The following is a 26,984-nucleotide window of genomic DNA, read 5'->3' as shown; positions in this document are numbered from 1 at the left end:
CTCTTCATAGTGCACATACTAGGTAATGCTCAACATGTACAATACTACCTCTAATTTTAATCACTGCAAATGAAATTATCAATTATAACATTTTCACATGTTTATCATCATCTGTAATTTTAATTTTAAAAGATATTCAATTGGTGATAACAACTTGCACTAATAATGTAATATGAATTGATTAAACGGATACCAACAATTGTGTTTGATTCTAAATTTTCATCCTTATTCTGAAAATACCTGTTTCTTTCCCTTTTTATTAATAAGGCAACACATCAATCAAAAACGTATCCCTTGATGTGTTATATTAAATTTCATTGGATATTTCTCCATGGATCCACTCTGCTCAAATACAGTGAAGATAAAGTTTGCAAAATCTTGTACTTCATGTACTTCTTTTCATTTCTTGTCAAACTATGTCATTTTTTAACATTCTGAACAATGCACAGTTTGCTTGACAAGGGAAGTGTGAATTTTCTACTGAAACATTCGAGTTCTACGATGTACGTATATCCTAACTGGGAATTTTCATTTTATAATTCTCTCTCTTTCATACTCCTAGGTCGATCCCAAATTTCTGATCAGTGGTAACCTTAGTTTTTACTATAAATTTCTATGTATGTCCAAGTTACAGTCCACTGCACGCTCACGTCACCTAATCAGAACTGGACTTAAAGTTTAAAGTGGGTTTAGAGCCAATGTGCTATGTATGAGCCTCCACCAAGTATTGAACCTGGAAACTCTTTGATTACAAGGTGCCAGCATAACCACAGAAGGTTGCTTGAATGCTTGAGCATTACAATCAATAAAATATACATTATTTATAAATTACATTATAAAACTTTATTGAAGGAATATTTTCCTACTGTACAGAAAAGTCAAATTTTCACAAACTCACTGTTCACTACAATTAAGTTGACGATCTTATTGTGTAACATGGTCTATGTACATAGTTTATATGAAGGGTCATTTTACTACATGCTCCCTGTTATCCTCCTTTGTCGCATTTCTTGAAGCCAGTTCTGCAGCATCTCTGGGCCTGTTTGTGGAGGTGGGTAGTAATGTTTTGGTGGTGGGCCTTCCTCCAGGCACACAAAGTAGTGACAATAGAAGTACTCAACTTTTCCAATCCTCTTACGAGCATGACGACGGATACCTCTAACTACAGGTCCCTTTCCACAGAAAGATTCAGCTGGAAAAACGAAACAAATTTAGGAATATCTGGTATTCATAATACACACTAATACATCAGGTATACAGAGGTTGTTCGCTTTATATCCGACCATTGTCGATTCGGTGCTGCCACCCGGCATATCATGCTGGAACTATGGGTCTGCTGGCGGGAGCAGTGTTGTGTCTGACCTTGTAGGTGTGTGAGTGTTGGTAGTGAATGTTATCAAATGGCACCGAAAATCAACCGGTATTGGGAGGGTTACGTAATGGCCCTTTTCCATGCTAAGTTTTCATATGTACGCATTGTGAACAGTGTTGCCAACAGCACGAGAGAAAAACGGGCTAAATCGCACCCAAAATGGAGCTAAAATTCACATCCAGGGGGCTAAATTTACAAAACTTGGGTGTTTTGGTGCAAAAATTCTGAAACTCAAGAACCACAAATAACACTGTCCAACAAAATTGAAGTTTTTGTCTGTTAAAAGAGAAGTTGGGGTGATTCTAATTGAATTTGATGTGCTGATTTCAAATCTCATTACAGAATTTATCCATCACCAATGAAATTTGAGTAACAGGGTACATACAAATCTTATATAGCCTTATAGTGATACGATGCAATATTATTTACAATGGCATATCTAGAATATCTTCGAACTTGATTTTCGACTGTACTTTGCCTGAGAAACATCTCTTTTTAGTGTGCAGCAATAATCTGCCAACATATTTGGAGTCCATTTTCCCTGGTAGACCCTTTCCATTTCACCAATTTCCTGGTGGAAACGTTCTCCATGTTCGTCGCTCATTGTCCCAAGGTATTGCGGGAAGAAACGAGGTGGGAGTCTAAAAAGTGTATCTTCAGACACATATTACACCCCAGAGCATGATAGTTCTGAATCAAATTACTGACAAGTTTTCGGTAATTTTCTGACTTGTTGTTTCTGAGCAAATTTATGCGAACTTCCTTGAAAGATTGCCAAGCAGCCAATTCCAGCTCATTTAGGTTCTTTTCAAAATCATTATCTTTCATTAGTTTCCTGATTTGAGAGCCAACAAATATTCCCTCTTTTAGTTTCGCCTCAGTAATTCGCGAAAACCTCTCTTTGAAGAACATAAATCCACTACCCTCGCGGTCCATTTCTTTAACAAAATTCTTCATCAGATCAAGCTTTATGTGGAGAGAAGGCAGTAAGATTTTGTCTGAACGTACAAGTGGTGGATGAACAAAATTCTCCTGTCCTGCGATGAGTAGAGGCACATATTTTTGGTAAATAAAAAGGCAAAATTTCGGTACAAAAACTGAGTCAATTTCGGGTTCAAAAGCGGTAAATAAAATAAAATATCGGTGTTATAGCGGTGAAAAAATGGATGATAAGTGGTATATAAAAAGACATATTGGTTTTAAAATTGTGAAAATAATCCTAAATTTGATTTAAAAACTACACTTATTCCACAGAATTAACATTTCACTTCTAATAGCACATTTATGTAGTTATCAGAGTATTAAGTTTATTTCTGTATAAAGGAGTCCATTTTTGCTTCTCCAATATTAACAGCAGAATTAATCAATTTTCCGGGAATTGCATAACTCTCAGGATAATTCAGACCTCGGAAGGTGTCACGGCGGTGAATAAATCCTGAATTTCGTGTTTAAGAGTTAATTTCGCTTTTTGCAGTTCATTTCGCATTATTTCGTGACAAAATATGGTCACAAAATGCACCTCACACCTTTCAAAAACATGAAAAATTAACACTACAATGTGTTTTTTCAAATTTCGTTTTTTTCGTCAAAAACGAAATATGCATGCCCCTAGCGATGAGTGACTCTCTCTTCGGCCAGTTCTTTTTAACATAATGATTTTTTCTATCTCTGCTGTCCCATTTACACAGGAAACAGCAAAATTTGGTGTAACCTAGTTGCAATCCTAAGAAGATAGCAATAACTTTAAAATCTCCACATATCTCCCAAGAGTATTTATAATACTGGATATTTGTTAATAACAGTTTCATGTTTTCATAAAATTCCCTCATGCCCCAGGAATATGCTACGGGAATGCTTGGATAATTATTTCAATTGTGCAGTAGCACTCCTTTCAAACTTGTTTTCGAAGAGTCTAAAAACAAACGCCATTCTTCACTTTTAGGGACAACACCTAGTGACTCTAATAGACCATCAATGTTACAACAGAAAACAAGGTCCTTATCTTCAGCATACATATCTACAAAGTCTTTTTGGCGTTGCTGGAAAAAAATAACTAGTGTCACTCACCAACAAAAGCCATCCTTTTAATCGCGATGCAAGCAGTTCTGCTTTACCATTACTTAACTCTAGATTTCGAACTAAATCGTTAAGACCCTCTTGAGTTATTAAGTGAGGTCTTGAGTTATTAAGTGAGGTTCAGCTGTTGAAACACTCCCCACAAAATCAGGATCATTATGCAATTCACTGCATTTGTTAGGAACACTTTCACTTTCTTCCGTTATACTTATGTGATCTGGTAGAGCAGGTATAGTAACTCCAGGCCCATGAGGCATCGGTCGAGTTGATAATTCTAGTGATGGATATTTCACTGTTTGCCTTGATTTTGAATTTATCCCAGATATATTTGTGAAGCAAAAATAGCAGTCTGTTATATGAACCTTAGGTTCCCATCATATCATAGGAATTCCAAAAGGCATATGACAGGATCATTTCAGCCAACCACTCAAAAGCGTTACACAGTTCGCACAACAGATATCAGGGGCCAATTTCTTGTTTTAGTCTATGTTATTGTCAAAGTAACACTCATAAGCTTTTCTTACACGAGGAGTAAATGTTCTCCTATTTGCTTTTAAGGTCAACTCACCACAGATATAACAAAAATTGTTCCTGTCGTTTACGCAACTTCTTGACATGATTCTGTCTTTGCTTCGAAACACTCACTGGAAAGAACACTCAGGAGAGCTTCTTTCCTGCAGACAACTTGCTATTGAAATGAGAAGTAGACATAACAGTTAAATCACAGTATTGCGTTGAAAAGTTAATCATTGTCAAATTTTTCAGTCGGATTGTTTAACAAGTTTAATTGTTATCATTCATGCAGACATTAATGGCATAATGTTACTAGTGTATTGTTGGAGCAAAGAAATAAAAATATTTTAAATATTGCCTACCAATCAGCTAATTATGGACTGCATGCTGCAAAAATAATGCAGAATTATATTTTTATTGTTACAAAAAAATGGTGGGTGATTGACAATTTCTGACTTCATTTTCGGAATCAGCAGGTGGCAAAACATAAAGAACCGTTAAAATTTTACTTTTAACAAAATCATTGTTGTTGGACAATTGTCAAGATGAGGGGCATATGCTCAACTAAATTAAATTTTCTTACCTTAAATAATTTATTTCCCCCGTAAATTGTGGTGCAGTAAATTACACAAAAGCATTACACATTTTCGGCATATTCCTCCTTCATATATATGAACATGCACACACACACACACACACACACGGCCGCACACACGAACTAGTCTCTGGTCGAGCCTCATTGTTACGAACGATTCGTCGATTCCGCATCGCATTTCTGTGATCTTTCAAGGACCAGATGCAATACAACTGAACAAAGATTCGCATTTTCTGGAATCCACGCTTTCCGTAATTCGCCTCGGGCTACACAGCATATCAAAACCAGAAACAAGGGGATAAAGTGACAATGTGCACTTGCTACCTGCTCCCCAAGAGGGGTCACAGGACGAGCTTGCAGGTGCAGAGGAGGTTCGGTTAAGTGAATTCTTCTTTGCAGTTTACTTTACTGAAAATACCAAAAAACATTTCATTACTGAAAGGGCTAGATTTGTAGCAAGATTTCTCTCTGTAGGGCTAAAAAGCCCATTTGGGCTTTTGCTGAATTTTGGGGCTGAGTACGTACACAAAAGGGCCAGTTCTGGCCCCAAAAGTGCCAACTTGGCAACACTGATTGTGAAACACTCGGGGTGACTCTGCGAAAGCTATTGTGGCCCGTTACACACAACAGGCTCTCCTTGCGAAACATTCACCCACGAAAACCACCAGGAGAAGGGCTGCAGGCAAAGTGTCACACACCGTGACATTAACGGCAAGGGGGGCAGCAACTTTATTCGTCAGTGCAGGGAAAGTTTCCCTCGTGGCTTTATGGTTGTGACGGGATTCAAATATGAAGGTAAGTTGATGATACGCAAGGTGGACAAAAACGTGAAGGTGAATGCCAGATACTTCCAAGACTCCATTCTGACACCTATCTATCGGAGAGACATCCCACAATTGTATGGAACGGACGCGAACCAGGTGATGATCCATATGGACAATGCTTCGAGTCATACAGCCAGAACATCACTATGTTTGTATCATGAAATGGCAGAGGAAATAGGAATTCTTGTCATTCTGTTTGAAGACATTCCTGTGAAAAGCCCAGATGCCAGTCCAATGGATTTTTGCGCATTTGGACTGTTGAAACGACGTCTTCAACATCGCCGCCCACGCACCCTGGATGGTCTATGGAAAGCTTGCAGGGAGGAGTGGGATAGAATTCCCATGCCTGTCCTGAGCCGGAGCTTGCTGCAATGGAAACTGCGATGCCGGGTGATAGTCCACAATGCTGGGGGTCCAATAGAACATGATCAGTTGTGGCGGCACGGTATCTCTTAAGGTGAGTACCTGTCAAAAATGGTCTGATATAAAGCGAACAACCTTCTGTAGTTGAGATACTAGTCTTTTATGAATCGGGATATTCACATGGATTTCTAGACAACCAATATTTAGTAACTCTGAATGGTTATAAATGGTAGAACATTATAAAAAGTAAAGTGCTCCCTTGTGCTTTGCACCACCCCATGAAGGTGTATAGGGCCCCAGAGTTTCCTTCAGGTACCCACTTTGCACGACACTGGGTGGGTGCTGGAGCCACTTGAAAAGGTGGAAAAAATACCGGTTTTCCCTCGCTACGGATCAAACCTGGGTCTTTCGCATGGTAGACAGACGAGAACATTATATATTACTGGAAACTCTTTGATTTTTGTAGTCATTCCATGTGGAGTCATGCAAAATCCATTGGTGTTTAATTCTACGATAAAATCTCTGTTGGTGACAAAACATATTCTGTGTTCATACAGCATCATAAAGACAATTTACAAACTACTTCGTGTATTAAGAAATATCAGATTCTGGTTTAGAAAACCAGACAAGAGTAGCTATGAAATTGTTGCTCAACATTTTCTTATTCTAATTATTTCTTATTTTATATGTGCAAGTACATTTTCAAATTCGTTCAATAAAACATTCCTGGACTTTATGCAATAAACATGCTACAATTACGTAATCATTTGGCAGACACAGGGGATGTATTGTATAGAAATTTCTGTGAAAAAATTCAGGCTCGACCAGGACTTGAAAGTGGGTCTCTGGCATATCGTATAACAACTGAGCAACTGAACCAGCCCTGGTTTCACCTGATTTTTTGCCGTCACTGTTTTACCTGTGTGGAATTGTTATATATTGGAATCCTGAGAAGGTGATAGATAAGAAATCAGAACAATATCTTCATTGTAACAACCTACTATGGATAGAGAGTTTGCTTTTAGGAAAAATTGCTCAACAGAACTGTTGAATAATTGGTGCAGCTATTATGAGGGATAGTCAAATGAATTTTTTTTAAAATACCAAAAAAATTTACAGGACAGAATGCAAACAGGTCAAATTTACTTGAGGTATCGATTGTTATTTGCAACAAGACCTCAAGGATGCAACACTGATCAAGTGAGCTTCACAACACCATTTTTGTCATTTTAAAGATGGTGCCTCGTGCATACACACGCGCCACCGACGAGTAGCAAGTTTACAAATAGAGAAGGAAGTTCAACAATGGCATCAGTCCGCACGCAGATGGGTGGAAAGACTTTGCAGTGGTCCGTAAGTGACTGCACAGAGATTCCAAATATTCTTCTTCTTGATGTATACTGGCATTAACTCAGACTTGGAAATATATGTGGATCAGTATGGGTCAATGATGAAATGCAGCATACTTGTGCAACTTCACATGCAGAAATCTAGTAGATAAAAAAAATTAACATTTTCATTTGACCGACCCTCGTACATCGTAAAGTAAGCAGTTCATGAGTGAGTATATCACTAGATATCACTAAAGCATTCGACACTGTTCATCCCAATTAATGAAGACAGAAATTATGTCAACAATTGATTTCCCTGGTCCTGAATGCAAGTGGATTGAAAGCTATTTATGCAACAGGAGTATCAGTACAAAGGTAGGGAACCTGTCTTCAACAATTTACATATAACTTGGTGTACCAAACAAATCTATTATGGGTCCACATATTTGTAATATGGTTATGAATTATATTTACATGCAGATTTACTGCACATCACGTAAATTTGAAAAAGTAATTGTAAATATTGAGAGTGGCATGCACAAACATGTTGAAACCGGACAAATCTAATATGAAGGTATTAACACTATCCACAGAAAATAATACAAGCAATTCTACTTGAATAGGTAAATCAAATAAACAACCAAATGTGTGTCTGAAGTATCTTGGTATGTACCTAGATAAGATTCACGCTTTCTGCAGCATCAGAAAATCAGTAAGTACATCAAAATAATGGCAATAATAATGATACACTTACAAACCCATAAGTTGCTTTTGTACTCCACATTATGATCTCTCACTGCCATTTCCTGGGCTTCTAAGAGTGTTTCTTTTACGTATGCTGAACCCTTCCTAGACACGAAGCTCAGCTGTTTCAATGCCTCATCAACTGACATACCTCGAATTAGACATGCAATATACCACATCTTCCATGGACTGTACTTAATGTTTGTCTTCATGTGGCAAACAAACTGAAAGGCATACATAAAAATTAAATAAATCAACCCTCAGATAGCCTAAAATAATTATGAGTTACCAAATTTGTCACAAAAAAATATAAATAAATCACCAAGCAATAAAATTATGTAATTCTAAATCTTTGAGAATTGTTGTCACACTCATAATAGAAATAATAACAATATGACTGAGTGATTCCATGTCACATCAGACAGGGCTGACTGACCTATCAGATTTCAACCATTTGTGGTGAGTGGGTGTGGATTGTATTTCTATGAAAGCTTTACAAGGGTTTTGATTTTTTTTTTAATATTTCCTAATTTTAGATATTTTCAAAAATTAGCTTACATTCAAATGTGTACATCACATATCAAGCTTGAAGGGTGGAAGATAAGAGATATCCAAAGATAAAGTTAGTACAATTAAATATTGTTTGGTGAAAATAGTATTTGAACATATTTAACCCCTTTACCGTGGCAGCCTTGAAGAGAAGTTCGACAAAGAAAAGATCGTCTATATATAGACGCCACCGCAAAATAAATTCATCATAAATAATAACTATATTTAGACTCTCCGCAAAATGAAGTTAATCAAAACAATCTATATATATACTCTGCCGCAATTTACCATTATATATTAATTTTTGGATTCATAAATTATTTTTATTTTTATATTTTTAAAATGCACAAATTTTTAATTTGTACTTTTAATTATTTTCATAGAGTAAAATGTGTAATAGTTTTTTGTACATTGAAATTTTTGTTTATTTCTTCAATAACAAACAAAATACACGTAATTACAAAATTAATATTAGTGATTTTTTTTATATTTTGATTACAATAATGCCACAAAAACTTTTGTTGCTATAGAGTCAGTATATACCTAACTTACAATAAGAAAAACTAATAATTGCAATTGTAATCTACATTCAATATATAATGTCACTGTCAATAGTCCTTTTTTACTCAGGCTCATATTTACTTTTGTAAGTTCTCCACTGTATGATACTCTTTAAAACATGGTATGATGCACAATGGCAACTCACATACGTCACAGCAATAGATACTTCTTCTAACTTTGTTTTGTAGTGTGCAATACACGCATCTTCTTTGAAGCTTCTTCTTGGGACCAGGTGCATCACCTGTAAGAATTTCGACTGGGAAATGTCTTCCTGTAAGCCTTGTGGGACATGTTCCTAAGTTGAGGGGACCTGTTGGTTTTCTAATCCAGTACACATCTTTTCCATAAGCACTGATGAGCTGCTCAACGAGATCCATTTTGAAATCAAGAAATTTCTTTCCACCTCCATTGCGTCTGTAAATGATGTGGCTGTTGGGAAGAGTTATCTCAAGCAATCTGAAAAATATCTTCTTGTAGTATTTCTTAACTCCTTTTCTTGTAGGCGAGGAAGCAGATGTAATTTGGTCCATTAGATCTATTCCTCCCATGTGACACCTTTTATACTGTACACATACTGTGGGTTTGCTAATGGGTTTTCCTGCAACCTGGACTTCTTCCTTCGTGTCATCATAAATTGTGCTCAGCATATGTACATATTTCTTGTCTCTCCACTTCATGTGCATGAGCTTACTCTTGAACTTAACAATAGTTTCGCCTTTTTTCAACACTTTGTCATTTACTTCCTTGCAAAGGTTCTTCCTCGTGAAACGCACTGTTCCTATGGCATCTGTTTTGTTAGTGACAAGAATCTCATAAAGCTCAGGAGAGGCATAGAAATTGTCTATTCCAAGAGTGTATCCTTTATTCAATAATGGTTCAATAAGACTCAAAACTATCTTCGTTGGCTTGGTGAATCCTTTGCTAATTTCTTCAGATATTCCTCAAATATTACAGGGATAAGTCGTTTTTTTACCCGTGCAAACTAGAAGATTCCAAACATAGCCAGTTTCAGCTTCTGCTAATATGTAACATTCAATGCCAAACCTGGCTCTCTTGAGAAGGATGTATCTTTTCCACCTGAGTCTTCCTTTCCACAAGAGCAATGATTCATCAATACTTATATTTTTAGCTGGAATGTAATGGGATTTGAACTTTCCGAGAAGAAAGTCTAGCACATCTCGAAATTTTATGGTTGGCACATCTTGTTCTACTTTATCAGACAAGTGCAAATATTTCATAAGTAAGCTGAACCTGTCCCTACTAATGCACTTGGAGAAGAAAGGAGTGGATATCAGAGGGTTGGTAGAGTGGTAAGATTCGATCGTCGACTTTCTGACAATCCCTTGCAGAATAATGATAGCTAGGAAGACGTACATCTCACCAACACTTGTGTCCTTCCATAAAAGGTCTCTGCTTTTCCGTCTCATTTTACCTGATCTTCTTTTGTCATCTCCTACTTTACTAGCATATTTATTTGTTTCGCTCACAATATATTCCATCAGAACTTTATCAAAAAAAGACTGAAATATATCCAATGGACTTTGTGGATTCGAAAGCACTAACTTCACACCACTGTCACCTGTGAATGGGAAAGGGTCTCTGCTTACCATTGAAGATTCAGTCCATGTATCAGATGCAGTTTCATCTTCCAACTCACTGCCGCTAGTTTCACCATCTTCTTCTTCAATTCCTGTCCTATCGTTTTGAGCATCTTCATCACTTGAAACAATATCTTCACTGCAAGTACCTTCACTTTCAACATCAGAGATTTCATCCAGAAAATCATCATCTAAGTCATGCTCCAGTAGATGCTGAATATCAGTACGTCTGAGGTTTCTCCCCGCCATTGCAAAAATTCTGTGTGCAATACACAAAATAAATATGTACCATTGCACAATGCACACCACTAGCTAACGAAACTTCCTCTTGGGAAGCAGCTCTCGAACTAAAAGAAAAGCCACCTAACACAAAGCAGTATACGATAATCAATAGAGTCCATATAGTAACAATGGTAAACACACAATACAAGGTATTTTTTTTTTCGGTACCAACAATGCACAAAAATGGACTGTTTGCTTGCAAACTTCTTGCACAGACCTGTAAAAGCATTAAAAAAGGGGCCTATAAATATGACTTGCCGCAATACAACAGCCGTTAATTTTCAAACACCGTCTATATATAGTCGTGCCGCAAAATAGTCCCGTTTTTCGAGAGTCTATATATAGTTCCGCCGCGGTTAAGGGGTTAACCAATGTTTGCAGTGTTCAATGCAAAAACACCCCAACAGATTTGCAGAGTTTAAGCTGTCATATGGCCCCATAATCCTACTAAAATTTCATGGTAAAAAAAGGTAAAGTGCTCCACTGTGCTTTGCACCATGCCATGAAGGCATATACAGGGTGTGGAGTTAGAGCCCCACACTTTCTTGATCATGGCCGAAGGAGGGGGTGATGTGATCCACACCATGCCCCTGGCTGCCTTTATCCCCCCCCCCCCGAGTTTACTCCAGGTATCCAGTTTATATGATGCTGGGTTGATGCCAGAGCCACTTGAACAGGTGGAAAAATCCCGGGTCTCTCACATGGTAGTCAGATGCCTTAAGAACTGAGCTACTGCGGCTGGATGTTCACTAATAAAATTGTATGGTGTTTTTCAATATAAGGAAGAAAACGTATTTTGAAAATTCCACACAGCATGCTTGATGAAAAAATCAGAAGTCTGTTTTTGTCACTTCATGCTGAGATAGGCTAAGTGGAACCACGTGTAGTTTTCACTGAGTAAGCAGACTTGTGGCTCTTGCTATATGCACTAGTCATTCATTCTGAAACACAGTTTTCAATTTAAATGGGATCCGAGAACATGTGAGAGTGACTACAGATGTCACAGTAGGAATCTCTTACTGCCTTAGCTGGGAAAAGTTGTAGAGAATGAATCAGTGAACATCTAGAATGTTATAAGAACTTTGTATGTCGACATTAAATTTCTTTGTTGATTCATTGTTAAGGATGGAGTTGTGTGAAAATATATAAGTTTTCGAGACATGGATTTAGTGATCTTTTTTATAAAATTACATGGATTTGTGTGTAAATATGTAAGTTTTTGAGACATGGATTTAGTGATCATCTTTATAAAAATAAATGAATGGATTATAACTATCGTGGTTAGAAATCTAGCACAACTTTGAAGACTATAATGACACAAAGTTCAATTTAACATACACAGTGACCCATTTGAGATGTGACAAATAGAAATGAAAAATTTGCAGAAAAGAATCTATTTTATTACCAGTTATTGGTATGTACATGTGTAGGAGGATCACCGATTTTGTGTCCAAATCATTAACTTATTAATACTTCATCATTAACCCAACATGACTGTCACAGAGGACATGGCACAGTTCAACATGGCATGCAGCATTTCTGGAGTGATCTAAGCCATCATTTTGGAAGATGACTGTCCAATAACAAATTGTGCGGCAACTGCAGAGTACAAACTTTTAGAACATGTATAGGTAATTGGTATATGAACACTTTCCTCTGCAAGAATTTACAATATATGATACACTGTGCATGCCAAACAGTGATTTATTCACACTCTCTCCCCCTAAACTTTTCACAAATACTCAGTTCTTGGGCATTTTGGCTGTAAAATATACCCTTAACCCCCCCCCCCCCGCCAGATTGAAAATTCTACATAAACCCCTGTCTATAAGTTAGGATGTACCGGTATGGCTAAACCAGATGTAAACCCCTACATCCATCCCACTCCCATCCAAACAAACTACTCAAGAGATGCATATTACCTTCTTGTGGGGGTGTGCAAGATCCCGAAAAGTTCGTACTGGGATTGGGGAAAAAAAATTCCCGAAATGACTTCCCACCTTCCTTGGACCCCGAACAGTCACGAAATTCAAAATGGTCATTTTTAAAAGTGGTTCATTGTTGATGTTTTCTGCATTGTAAGTTTCTGGAACTTGCCGGAAATTTTTAGTTTTTAATCAGAAATGCAAAAACAATCACCTAAGGTGAAAAATGACTAAAATTCGAGATTTCCAGTGTGTCATGAAATTTCGAACATTTCCCATCCTGAAAATTTGCCAACCTAGTTGGGAAGTTGCAAATTTTTCCAGCCCCGAAATTCAGGATTTAAAGAAATTCCCGTCACGACCAAAATATTTCTGTCCCGCACACCCCTACCTTCTTGTATTCAATGATTTACTTTTCTTATATCTTAAACAGATCACACAGTATAACATAACAATGAAACCTCATAATTTTTATGAAAACAGTAGTACAAATAATAATAATAATAATAAAAGCTGAAACATAAAATTACTCACAGCTGGTCTTCTTTCTTCGTCAGGTGCTTGGGGAGGGTATATCTTCCTATTATTTGTGAGCCATTTTTGTGGCCCAGATTTCTTTTGGAAGGCCTGTGCAGGTGCACTACAGTGAATGCCCACAACAGTCAGTTGGCTAGTAAGTGGTTCATGAAGCAGAAGACCTCGAGGGCACACACTACTTTCCAACACACCACTCCTCGCAGTACAAGAAGTTAGTCTTGAAATGCACAACCTAATGCAATACATCACTGCAGACTCAGAAACTGAAAATAAAATTCAGAAGTGATTTTTAGTCATGAACTGTTTTAGTCATGTTGTTACTTATAAAATAGATTTGGGGTTGAAGTCATAAAACACACTTAACCCTTCATAGGTAGTGCAGTCTCCAGTTCTGAGAGAGGGGTTTTTACTATCACCAATTTTTACTGGTTGTTTCATTAACACTTTTGCTTTCAGTGTGTGTCAAACCTTGGAGCCCGTGGCAGTGGTATCGCCAGAAATTTTTCTTAGGGTGGATAAAATATTTGTGGTTCAGTGATCATGGCCAGGGCCAGGGCCAGCACTAGAAAATTTCACGGTGGAGCGACATTTCATGAGGGTCCCCCCAAAATTATGTTGTACTGCAGCATTCTTGTTCGTGGCTTAAATTCATACCTACAATCCAATTATTAGAAATATTTTGTAAGCAATTTTTATTAGTGTTAAAAAAATCGGCATATGAATTACCTGTATTTTGTAAAAAAAAAAAAAAAGTGAAATACGCTTTCATCAGTTAAAGTAAAGCTTCTCTATGCTTTTGCAAGGCAAACAAAGTTTGTAAACTAGCGACACAATGATGGGTAAAGTCATTTTCAACTGATAACTTTTAAAAAAGACTTAATCGTAGCATTCCAGCATTTGGAATGCGGGGATCAAACCTCACCCCACTAATTTGTAACACTTGATGGTAGAGGCGACCCTAAAGAGCCAGGTACAAATACTTAGCTTATCATTTAGTAATAAATTGGAAAACCCATGTTTTAGATTTAACACTTTTGACTGAGCAAGTGGGAATGGCAGATAGGGTGAAGATAACTTACGCCTGTTCGGTAACGAAATAAAGCTATTGCTCAAGCTCCTCTCCTCTTGACGATTACAAGCAAAAAGACCACGTTCTACCTTTCTCATCTCCTTTTGTCTCCTCTCCCTCACCTCTCCTAAAGGTAGGCACCCTCGCCGTTTCCTGTGTAAACTCTTATTCCACAATATTCAGTGCAAGTGCTGACAAGTTTTGTCAGCTAGCTTTATTCGTCACCGGACAGGGATGTTACTTAATATACCAAAACTCATTTAGTTACAGTTACTGGAAAAGTAAATAGAATTCTGGAATAACCATTTTAAACAAACTTATTTATTTGATTTTTCTAACTTTTTTAGTTTTTCTCATTTTCTTTATATGTGTTAAAAGTTTCATTTGATCATTTGAAATGACAATCAAAGTAGGTACCCTTTTTACGATGATGGAAATACGAACTGTCAATGTTGGTCGATTTACTGACAAACATAGAAACACACGTGCACTAACGAACGAAAACTACAGCGAATAAATTATGAGAATTAAAGATTGAAATAATGTTTTTTTTCTTGAGCCAAATGTGCTTCACTTACTAAGACTACAAACTGACACTTCTTTATTTTATTCTTGCATTTTAATTCAGGACTCACACGAAACCTGAGCAGATGTTTGAGCATTACCGCTGTCATATTTTCAAAAACCAGAATCTTTATCCAAAGCTCGTTTCCAGTTATTAAAGCCATTTTTTTTAATGTGACTGTCCCATGTTTTCTTTCAGTTACAAAGAATCTACATGGGAAGCAAAAGGCTGAAACAATTTGAACACTGTATTCCAACCATTATACCAATCAGCCTGGTAACTTCTCTAATGTATTGCCAGATGCTTTCAGAGGAAAATGCGTTAATACAGGTTGTTGCAGAAGTTCATTTGGAGTTTCGGCAATATCACTGGGAAGAGAGTTTAAAACAGCAGAATCATTTACTGGTTCCATCGTGTCTTCTTCTGAATCTCAACTTCAACTGCTGAAATATCTTCAAAATTCCTTTACACTAGCATCAGAATGACTTTTATGAATCGCATTATCAAGTTTATACATTTTACTATCTTGTCTAAAATAATCAGATATAGCCCACTAACTTGTTTACTAACATGTTAAGGAATTTAAATTGTGCGAGAAAAAAGGTTCTGGTCATTTAACGGATCCCATTAGATTAGAATGAAGGATGTATGTAGAGGGGGAGGGGGGGGGCATGCCATGGCATTTATTTTATTTTTACAAATTTTTTAGACCTTAGCCATACATAAGCTAGATAATGAATATGTTCTATAAGCACTCTTGATCTGCTTGCACCATACCAGACTAACTAAAATTTCATCTTCACACAAAAGCAATCACAAATTTACACATGAATTTACTCCAAATAAAAGCAAAATACATACTGGTATAATATGTAAACGCACACCACCACGCCACAAATTCCGCCAACTGCTCACGCACACTAAGAATGAAACGTTGCAAATGAACCATGGCTGTTGAAATAGATTTCTTGAATTGTAAATGAAGTCCAGGAAAGGGAAAAAATATCAAAGACAGCGCTGCTCCAAGAAACACAAGGGAACCAAACAATTAACGTCAACAACGGAAAGTGATGGATGAAAAGCACTGCAACATCTCCTAACCGCAGAACAATGACATTTTGTTTACATGTTTATATTTCGCACATTAACGAAAGGAAACCAACTGAGAATCTGGAAACGTTATTAATTTTTGAAGCGAAACTGAGTTATGTTACTCAAATGTTAAGGCCACTTTGTGTGCTTTACACTATAATTCTTTACTGGGTTACTTTGCGTTATCTAAATAATATGTATCATGTATTCATTCTACTTGGGTGGGCTAGAGCCCACCCTCGCTCAGCCAATGGCAGACGCCCCTGGGCCCCTGGCCACTAGGGTGCATTTCCCAATCTCCTGGTTGAGAGTCCATGTGTAACAGTGTGCATACTACTGAAACCCCAGTCTGCAGATCTACATGCAACAACACCATGTGCTTTTTCTGTACATTTGTGACCTCTAAGAGCATGTGGTCTTTTGGGATATCTGCAGAGGGGGAGACTCAAGTGAATAAAGCTTTATCTGGAGACACTTTTAATAACTATTTTAGTCTACCTACGGCACATATTCCTCAGCAAGATACAGAGATTATTATCTTAGTTTCCAGGATAACTCACTATTCTTCACATATTAGTTAACGCATGCAATGGGTAGCAGAAGAACATATGAATGCACGCAGATGTCAATTTTATAACAGGAAGCAGAAAGGAAAAATGAGATTCACCCTCAGGAAATGCAAAAGACTTATTGGCAAAGTCAAGATCTGTATTAACTCCCCATACAAGTGAAAAAAATTCCACCATCAATTGGTTATATTTACAATAGTTTGAAGAATTTCCAAATTGATTTCCCGTAAACTACTTACTTTTTCTTTTAATTATAATGTGCATTATTTAGGGATATACAAATTTCATTACATGTTAATGTAGCTTCATATGGAGGTTTTTACCCTTTTGAAAACGGGTTTTAAATTTGTAATTGGGTTTCAGAATCCTTGGTGTAATTTATTGACGAGTAAAGTATGTACAAGGTTAATCACCAATCAATGTTAACAATAGCAGAGCTGAAAATGTTTTGCTTCGTTTGGAGACTGAACACCACGTGGGTTTATCTATTAACACACAAAAGTAAATTTATGTTTATTTCTTTGTTGCGCATACACACATGTACGGCACACTGTGGTTTACGGATGAAATAACATGTAACGAATATTGAGTTAATTTATCATAATTAGCTGACTTTATTGATGGGCTAGGTTCGGCTGTTGCTGGTCTACCTCCTAACCCCTAAACACAGATTAACGTAATGGGAGCCGTTGGCCCACTATACCCCCTCGAGAATTACATCGTTTTAGGATTATTTTAAAATTCTCCTAGCAGAGAGACTAATCATTGTAGAATTTTGGAAATCATTGTCACATGAAATTTGAGCCTCCCTTAAAGTAATGAGCACTGTTTGGATTCGAAAAAAAAAATATTTGTTGAAAGAAAAATTGGTAACAATTTACTATTCCACAAACAGATTTCTTCATTTTTACAGACGAAACTACTTACGGTAATAAGTTCCTGTAGCATTGTCTAACATCTGAAAGGTGTTTTCTGTCATGTGGGAATGTATCATAGCGGAAATTCATGTTTTTTGTTGAAAATTAATTCTCCGACGCACAATAGCCTTTGGCGCATACACCTTCGTAGATCATCCCGCGTCGTGCTTGTGTTTTGTCGATGTTCATTGGGTATGCAGTGTTTCCAACCTTCTGTGTTTTCAACCAAAATTACAAACATAATTAAAATCCGTTGAACCTTTCACGATAGCCCCAAGAAACATTACGAAAGGTTAGGTTAGGCAAACACAGTTAAACAAATTTTAACTATGTTTCCCTATCCTAACTAGTTACATGATTTTTAACTATGTTTGCCTTACCTAACTAAACCTAACCTTACGTAATATGTCTTGGGGCTATCTTCAATGGTTCAACGCATTTTAACTATGTTTGTATTTTTTGGGTTAAGAAGGTTGGAAACACTGCATACTCAATGAAAATTGACAAAACACAAGCACGACGCGTGATGATCTACGAAGGTGTACGCACCATATTGTGTCTTACAGAAGCGAAAAAAACGAAAAGAAAGAAGTACTCGTAATTTGAAAAATTGAAATTACTTTCATCGAAAAACGTGAATACACCTTAAAGAATGTTCCACAAAGCAGATAGGTAAGTACGAATGTTAAAAATGACGAAACAAAGAAGTTACATGTGTTTGTGAAATAGTAAATTTTTATCAGCCGATTTGAATGTATTATGTAATATAAAAGTGGTTCCAGCGTTAGGAAAGCACAAATAACTGAGATATTTGATCCCAAGTATGGCCCACATAAGTGAAAAATGCAATTTCGGTGTACTTTCGCCGCTTTTTGTTAGTAAAAACTGTTTGTATGCACACTAAAATAGCAGAAGGACATGTCGAAAATAACTATCAGTACCAATCCTAACCTAACTATGTAAAATTATAGCTGCTGTTGTGGAAAGTGTTTTTTTGGGTACTAATATTTACTTGCGCTAAGACTTCGGGCTGTTCTGCTACACGGCATAGGGGGCACAGAGGGTCAAGGGTACCAAATAATGATAAAATTAAAGATTACAAAGAAATTAAGCGACAAGAAATACAACATTGTGGTTGTATTATTTCCAACACTATCTCGCAAAATAATTTATTCACATGCATAACAAAACTTTATGGTAACAGTTCGTTATATCGGAGACACATTACAATCGGATATTTCGTGTTTCGCATGGTTCGTACTTACCAATTGTGCATTGCAGAACATAGTTCAAGGTGCCATTATGCTTTTTACATGAAAACAAACACGATTTTTCACATACAGAGTGATTTTTTTGATTCCTTTCTTCGCTTCTGTAACACACAATATGGTGGGCACATTTTGACTCAAGTTGTGGGTATGCAGTGTTTCCAACCTTCGTCACGTGTTAAAATTTTACATTATGCACGGGTAGCTGACGGATAGCCCGGGTAGCTGATGGATAGCCCGGGTAGCTGATGGATAGCCCCACGAACCATTTCCGGATAGACCCACGAACCATTCACGGATAGCACCACGAGACATTATGCATGGTAGCGGTAACGGTTCCGATTGTTTCATCATTTCTCCTAGCACAAAAGACTGATTACACTGTTCGGCAAAATTAAACTTTTTGTCGCTCTCATGAACCAAATTAGGTAATTCTTATAGATTTCGAGCTCCCGAGTTAGAATCCGCAACCCGTTTTTCTCCAAGATGTACCAGTTTTGAGGGAGGGGTGGGGGTGGGTTTCAATTACCACGCAAAGGTGCTATTCTCCCCCCATATAAAATTGCATGCTATCATCAGAATTTCAATATAAAACAAGCAGATACAACTACATAAAGAGTAAAAGTTCAACATTTGCATGTCAATTGGTGTTCCTGCTCCTCTTGTAATTTGTACAGGGTGTCTCGCGTGTCGCATTCCAAAAGGAGTCGGCCAACATATTCACACTCCAATTCCCACGGTAGCTCCTCTCCATGGTAGCTATTTGTTGATGAGACCTTTCACCGTGTTCATCGGAGACCTCACCCAAGCTGTACTGTTGAGGGAAGAAGTCCAAGTGACAATGCAGGAAATGTAACCTGAGGGACATATTACATCCCATGGTACGAAATGAAGTAATTAACCTGCCCACAATGTCTTTGTAATTAGGTGACTTATGATTCCCGAGAAAATTACTGAAAGGCCTCCCTAGCCTCACGTTCCACATCACTTAGCTTAGAAAGAAATGTAGGATCCTTCAAAACGTCTCTGATTTGAGACCCTGTATAAACACCTTTTTTCACCTTGGCCTCGCTAAGTCTTGGGAACAGTTTTCTGATATGAGTAAATGCTTCACCATCCTGCTTCAGGGCCTTGACAAATACCATCATTAGACCTAATTTTATATGGAGAGGTGGTAAGAATACTTTCTCCGGATCCACAAGAAGTTCATTAGCCACATTCATCTCTCCTGGGACCAGTTGGTTCCTTGGTGGCCATTTTGTAATGGTGTACTGCTCTTTGGCTCGACTGTCCCAATGACACAAGAAACAGCAGTGTTTGGTGTAACCTCCTTGTAAACCGGTGAGGATGGCAATAACCTTAAGGTCAGCACATACACACCACTTAAACTGTTCGTAATTTAATTTCTGTAGTAGGTTCCGCATGTTTCTTTCATATGCACAGCATGAGCAACAGGGTAGGCAGGATATTGATTGCAATTGTGTAGTAACTCTGCCTTCAGGCTAGTCCGCGACGAATCTACGAACAGTCTATATTCTTCAGTGCTGTAGTCAAATTTCAGTTATTCCATAAGCGACGGAATGTCACTGCAATACACCAAATCACCATCCTTTGTAAAATTAGGAACTAGGCTCACCTCTCTTTTTCTGTACATCGATATATTCACATCTCGGTCAAGTAGATTCCATTGTTGAAGTCGTGATGCAAGCAACAGTGCCTTGGTCTTCGGAAGGTTTAAGTCTGATCAGATAATTCAGTTCTTCCTGACTTATCACATGTGGTTCCTTAGTGTCAGACACTGGGGCGTAATTGGGATCTGAATGCGTACTCGAAGATTGTGCAACATCCTGACAAGTCGCAGGTTCTTCGTCGGATGAAACACTGCTCAGTGTGTATGAGTCAGGTGGTACGGGTACAGGCAGAACAACATCATGTGGGACAGGTCTCCTCGCGGAATCCAAGTCAGGATACTGTATTTTATGCTTCGTGCCTTTTGAGAAACCTGTAATATTGGTCAGGCAGAAGTAACAGCCTGCAACATGATCCCGGGGCTCGTGCCAAACCATAGGTACGGCGAATGGTATCGATTTATGTGTACCTTTTAATCATCCTTTTAGAGTACGCGCACACGAGTTACAACCTTGTTTGGGAGCCCAATTGCGATCCTGGTCGCCGACTTTACACCCAAAGTACAGGTGGTACGCTGTCTTTAGGAACGGTGACAATGCCCTACTTTGCCCCTTGAAGACCACTTCCCCACATATGTAGCAGAATGAATCTACCGAATTTTTGCAAGTTCGTGGCATGTTGGTTTAACACAAATGTCAATATTTCACGCAGAAACATTTTTCCTTAACGATATAAACAGACACAGAGTAATGCGACTCTCTTACACCACGATCACCTCGGAAGTAAAATATCTGCATCATGGGACAACGAGGTGGATGTCTTGGCACCTTTTTCCAGCCACATCCTGTTTGTCATCTAGACAAGGGGGTGCCAACGAATGACCACAAGTTGATTACGAATCCTTTTACCTTGAAGGAAGCCGAGGTGACAGTGTAGGAAGAGTGTAACGAAAATAAAACGTTGAACTCCAATGTGCACAAATAAGCCTGCCACACATAGTTTAAAACTGTAAGATACCATTCATTTTAGAGACAGTCACTTATGGCTCATGGGACATCGTGAAAATATTTCTTCCAGCAGTAAAATGCAATATTATTCACATTTTTGTTTTGACATTTATCTGGAATTCTTAAAAAAATGTGTGTTGTGGCAGAATTCACTGTTTTTTTTGGAGTGGGTGGGGTGTATTTGGATTTTTTCTATTTCGGGGGGGGATTGAGGTAAAAATACACAATTATGCATTCCAAGCATAAAACATACAATTTCATTAAAAAAATACAATTTTTCGGTAAATTTTTATGGAAAATGCCCCCTAAAAAAAAAACCTTACGTGCTGGAACTTTTTCAATGCGATATTCGTAATCAGCGACTCGAAATCTATAAGGTACACCCGTTCATCCTCGTGGGAGGATTTTCATGCCGATCAGTGTTATCGTAGAATTTTGGAAATCATTGTCACACGAAATTTGAACCTTCCTTAAAGTAATAAGCACTGTTTGGACTCGAAAAAAGTTATTTTTGAAATAAAACAACTTGAAAATTACACTTCTCATGGACAAGATATTCTCCGTCGACAAGTGACAATAAATATCGTAGAAGCATGGGAATGGATGTAGAAGTATATCGGAACCTTAGTAGAATGCATTTAGGGACTTTATTTTAAAGCTAAGGGAACCAAACCTAACCTGCCTAACCTAACCACGAAAACATAGACCCAAGTTCCTTTTGTTTTATTGCGATTTCATCATGCTACGAATGCAATTTTTACAAGGAACTTTGGCCCAATTGTGTGTCGGTGAGATATTTTTGTTGAAAAATACATGATTTCCTGGTCAAATATAGGTCACAGTTTGATATAGCCAAAACACATTTCTTCATTTTACAGGAAAAGTACTTTCGGAACTGAGTTTCTGCAGACTTTGGAAAGGTTGTGGAAGTTTCTCCCTTCGTTCAATTTATTCGGCCGGTAAAACATGAATTTTTCGACGGAACGAGTTTACAATACCGGACCACTCTCCAATTTTTATGAAATTTCGCATACTCACTAATTGAGAGCTCCTAATCATGAATCTGCATCTAATAATTGGCGGTCAAGTATGCGAAATTTCATAGAATTTGGAGAGTGGTCCGGTATTGTAAACTCTTGCCTTTTTCGACATTAATGTCTCTGCGATACATTCGATGATGTAACCCCCCGTCAGTGTTTCCAACGACGCCATTGTTTTCCCAGAACATGATAATTTTAATTGTTTGCCTAACCTAAACCACTTCGAAAGCATAGTAAAGACCTTATGAAACAGAAATACACCGAATATGTCAACACAGTCACAAACGAACTCCTTACTAATACAAAGAGATTCTGGACATTAATAAATTCACGGAGACAAACCAAGCGCATCCCTTTAGAAGTAACACACAATGACATTTCAGCTGTTGGTAATGATAGAGCTGAACTATTCAATCTAACATTTCAAAATAATTTTGTTTCAAATTATGTTTTAGATCACCCGCCTATCAAATCTATCTGCTCTCACTCTCTTTCTACCGTCTTTACAGAACCAGGGGAAGTCTTGAACTTCCTTATATCCTTTTCTACTCACCGAGCATCTGGACCGGACAATATTCCTACTATTTTCCTTCAAAAAACAGCTCACTCACTAGCTACTCCTCTTGCAATGTTATACAATAGGTGCTTCTCTGAAGGCTGCTTTCCCACTCAATGGAAGAAAGCAAATATCATTCCTATTTTTATATCTGGAAATACTAACGATACATGTTATAGGCCCATTTATCTCCTTTCCACACTTGCTATTGTCTGTGAAAAAATTCTGAAAAAAAAGACTTCTGAAATTCACATCCCCTTACATTAACCCAGCACAACACCGCTTTGGGTACTACTTTACTATACCTGAGACACCTGGGAATCATTTCTTTCGCACTTTTTTACATTGCTAACGTACTATTCTGCATTCCGGAACACTTACTTAGGTGAAATAATTGAATTTGTTAGGAAAGTAATGTATATTTCTTACATTTACGAGTACTTACTGTTCTTGTTTATTTTCACACACAACATGGCGATAGCTTACCGTTGATCGTTCCTTGAGCCAGAAAAACCGTTGACGTTAGCCCAAAAATTCACGATAGCCCCACAAACCATCACGGGGACGAGGTATGCCTACTAGGTTAGGTTAGGCCTGTTAGGTTTGGTTCCATTAGCACTCCTTTAATTCAATTTAGCATATACGGACAATACGAGAGCGTATTGTGCTCTCATGCAGGAAGCAAATAGTGGCAGCAGCAATAGCACGTCGGAAATAGATTTTCGTACAAAACCACATGCATTCGCATTAAAATGAATCAAAATTACATTCCCGAACATCAACAACGCTACAGAAAATGATTTGCGTAAGTACTTTCTCCTGTAAATTTGAAGAAATCTGTCTCAGGTATAGTAAAGTGTTACCCAGCTTTCTTCCAAATTCTTCATGCCTTACCAATCTGTCTTGTATGCAATCCTGTGCCATAAACGCAATTACTAATCGTAATCAGTTAGATGTTGTTTACTTTGATCTGTCCAAAGTTTTTGATTCAGTGGATCACCATTATTTACTGCATAAATTATCTAACAGATTTAACATAACTGGAAACACGTTAAAATTAGTGAAAGACTATTTAAGAAATAGACAACAACGCGTTATACTTCCTGGAACTCATTCTAACTGGCTTCCTGTTATATCTGGTGTGCCGCAAGGAAGCATTCTTGGCCCTTTGTTATTTGTATTATATCTGGATGACCTCTTTAATTCCCCCATCTCAAGCACAATTCTAATGTTTGCCGATGATTGCAAGATTATGAGAGAAATAAAACAGCCATCACACATGCAAATTCTCCAAAATGACATTAACAGATTCTCTGAATGGTGTAAGCAATGGAAACTGTCCACAAACCCTTCTAAATGCTCTTACATAATAATTTCATTGAAACAAAACATTCTTGAACGCAACTATACGCTCACCGACCTCCCTCTAGCAAAAGAAGCACAACACCGAGATCTAGGTATCCTCATAGATTCAAAACTAAATTTTGATAATCACATATCAACAATCACAAAAAAGACAATGTGTATGCTAGGCCTACTTTACAGATTCACCGAAATCAATTTCCATTTACTTCAAGACATTTGTGTCCCCCATTCTAGAATATTGTTCACCAATCTGGAACATGGCTGCCCATTCTCATACCTCCAAGATCGACAGTGTTCTCAGCCTTTTCCTCTCCATCGTTCGATATAGAGTGCCTGCCCTGAGACACCTGTCTAAGAGACATCTGCTTGTAAATCTGCATATTAATACTCCAGAAACTCGTAGATACATTGCAGATATGAAATTGCTATATAAGATCATAAATGGAAACTTAAGATGCAGCATCCCACTCCACAAACTCTCAGTCAGATTGCCTAGACATAAAACACGGAGCAAGGAAACTTTCCACACTGCAACTCCCAGGCTCTCACTCATACAACGTTCACTATTCCATAGGCTACCGAATCAGTTCAATAGAATCTCAAACCAAATAGATATATTCACCTCATATGCATTTTATATCAGCAACATAGAAAAAATTGTACATAAGTAATGCTTTTGTGAAACTGATCTATTTACCTTGGTACTGTTTTGGCTTGTTTTATTTTTGTTTATTTTATGTTATCCTTTCCTTTGTGTTTTTAATCTTAGTCTATTGTTTTAGTGTTGTTTCTGTCTGGTTTAAAATGGCTTCTGCTGTACTGGAAATTTAAATAAATAAATAACAGAACTTAACCTAACTTGCCGTGAATGGTCTGTGGGGCTATCCGTGCATGGTTCGTGGCGTTTTGGAACCCGGAAAAAAATCTGGGTAACATTATAGTATAAGGGAAACGGATTTCTTCAAATTTACAGGAGAAAGTACTTCCGGAAATCATTTTCTGTAGCGTTGTGGAAGTTCGTGAATCTAGTTTTGATCCATTTTAATGCGAAAACATGTCGTTTTCAGCAAAAATCTCTGTCCGACACGCTGTTTCTGTGCTGCCATTTGCTTTCTGCACGAGAGTATAATGTTCCGTGTGTTAAGATAACACAACCCCATAGTCAGTGTTTCAGCCTCGCCATGTTTTCACTAGAACATGACGTCTAGTATTTTCTTTTTTAACTATCCTTGCCCAACTTAACCTAACCTTACGAAAAAAGGTTTTTGGGGCTAATGTGAATGGTTTTTGGGGCTAACGTCAATGGTTTTCGGGGCTAGCGTGAATGGTTTGTGGGGCTAACGTCAATGCTTTTCAGGGCTAGCGTGAATGGTTTGTGGGGCTAATGTCAATGGTTTGCGAGGTATTAGCATAATTTCGAATACGGGCACGAAAGTAGGTATTTTCCGGTGAACGAGGTTGCAACACTGCATAAATCGACAAAACGCGCCCTAAATCAGTATGCTATCGCCCGCCATAATGTGTTACAGAATCGAAATAACAAGTAACAGTAAGTACTCGTAAATGTAAGAAATAGACATTATCTTAGTTAGAAATGCATTATTTCACCTTAGGAAATATTTCGCATTCCAAAATAGTACGTTAGCAATGTAAAAAAGTGCGAAATATATGATTTATAGGCGTTTCCCTTATACTATAATAGTACCAAAATCTGTAACACGAAAGTATGAATTTTTCAGTTAAGATGGTTTGAAAGACTGCATACCCGGTAAGAGTCTAGTTTACGTCCTTTTCATAAGGAATACGTGTCATATATATGGAAAGGTTATTGTATAAGGAATTTAACAAACTAAATCCCAAGGCGAGGAAAAATTTCCTGGAGGAGAAAATCGAGAAAAAGCGATGTTGTCTGGATATGCGTGATTGAACGTACTGAGGACATTTTTTGATGATGAAGCACATATTTAGGGGTGAAATGAGTACTAATGGAACCTAACCTAACCTCGTAGGCATACCTCGTTCCCGTGAATGGTTAGTGACAAAGTATAAAAAGAAAAACTTACTTACCCTACGGATGTCGGAGCGCCGGCTGTCTGCTAGCACGGTTTTGTAAACGGGCAAGAAGGACGTAAACTAGACTCTAGCCGCATACCCACAGATGATAGACATCGCTAGTCGAGATATGCCCGCCATATTGCGTGTAACAAGCGAAAAAGCAACGAACAATAAATACCCGCAATGTGAAAAATCACAATTATTTCAATGAAAAAAGCAAAATCCCACCTTAAATAATGTTTCTCAATGCATAATAGGTAAGTACGAATGTAAAAAAAGACGAAATGGACGAGTGAAATGTGTTTTGGCTATATCAAACTGTTACCCAAATATATTCCACGATGAAAGAAAATACCTCGACGAAGGTTCCAAAGCTTAGAGAAACTCATTTCCGTAATTTGTTTCTTCTGTAAAAGTGAAGACATGTGTCTCCGATATAACGAACTCTTACCAAACTTTACATTAAGAAAGTATAATAGTGTGTTCAGTTTACCTCTTCTTAATTTATTTTGATTTAGACCGTTTGGTGGGTCTTTTTGGTAATTTTTCGTAAAAATTGTAACACCACAGGTTATTGTGTTG

General features: G+C 37.6%; 1 protein-coding gene across 2 annotated transcripts; it reads right to left on the bottom strand.

Annotated features, from left to right (window-relative positions):
* mRpL22 (mitochondrial ribosomal protein L22) lies at window positions 1-26,984 on the bottom strand. Of its 2 annotated transcripts, none has more exons than XM_083120168.1 (4): window positions 26,415-26,561; window positions 13,268-13,533; window positions 7,829-8,042; window positions 1-1,192 (listed from the first exon to the last, which is right to left on the bottom strand). In XM_083120168.1, exons 2-4 carry the CDS (start codon window positions 13,514-13,516, stop codon window positions 975-977), a joined length of 681 nt encoding a protein of 226 aa, XP_082976294.1. In that variant the 5' UTR covers window positions 13,517-13,533; window positions 26,415-26,561; the 3' UTR covers window positions 1-974. The 2 variants fall into 2 exon arrangements, with proteins under 2 accessions (XP_082976294.1, XP_082976293.1); XM_083120167.1 differs by lacking the exon at window positions 26,415-26,561 and adding an exon at window positions 26,896-26,984 and having other exon boundaries at window positions 19-1,192.

The sequence above is a fragment of the Lepisma saccharinum genome, chromosome 3 (assembly GCF_977018435.1).
Source record: "Lepisma saccharinum chromosome 3, izLepSacc3.1, whole genome shotgun sequence".
NCBI lineage: Eukaryota > Metazoa > Arthropoda > Insecta > Zygentoma > Lepismatidae > Lepisma > Lepisma saccharinum.
The sequence above is the reverse complement of the archived record's forward strand: the minus strand, read 5'-3'. Positions and strand labels throughout refer to the sequence as shown.

Excerpts from the sequence above, each read along its gene's own strand:
- mRpL22 (XM_083120167.1), bottom strand. The coding sequence starts at position 13,516 with ATGTATTGCATTAGGTTGTGCATTTCAAGACTAACTTCTTGTACTGCG. Across the intron at positions 8,043-13,267 it reads ACGAAGAAAGAAGACCAGCT|TTTGTTTGCCACATGAAGAC; the intron begins GTGAGTAATTTT and ends TATGCCTTTCAG. Across the intron at positions 1,193-7,828 it reads CAAAAGCAACTTATGGGTTT|CTGAATCTTTCTGTGGAAAG; the intron begins GTAAGTGTATCA and ends TCGTTTTTCCAG.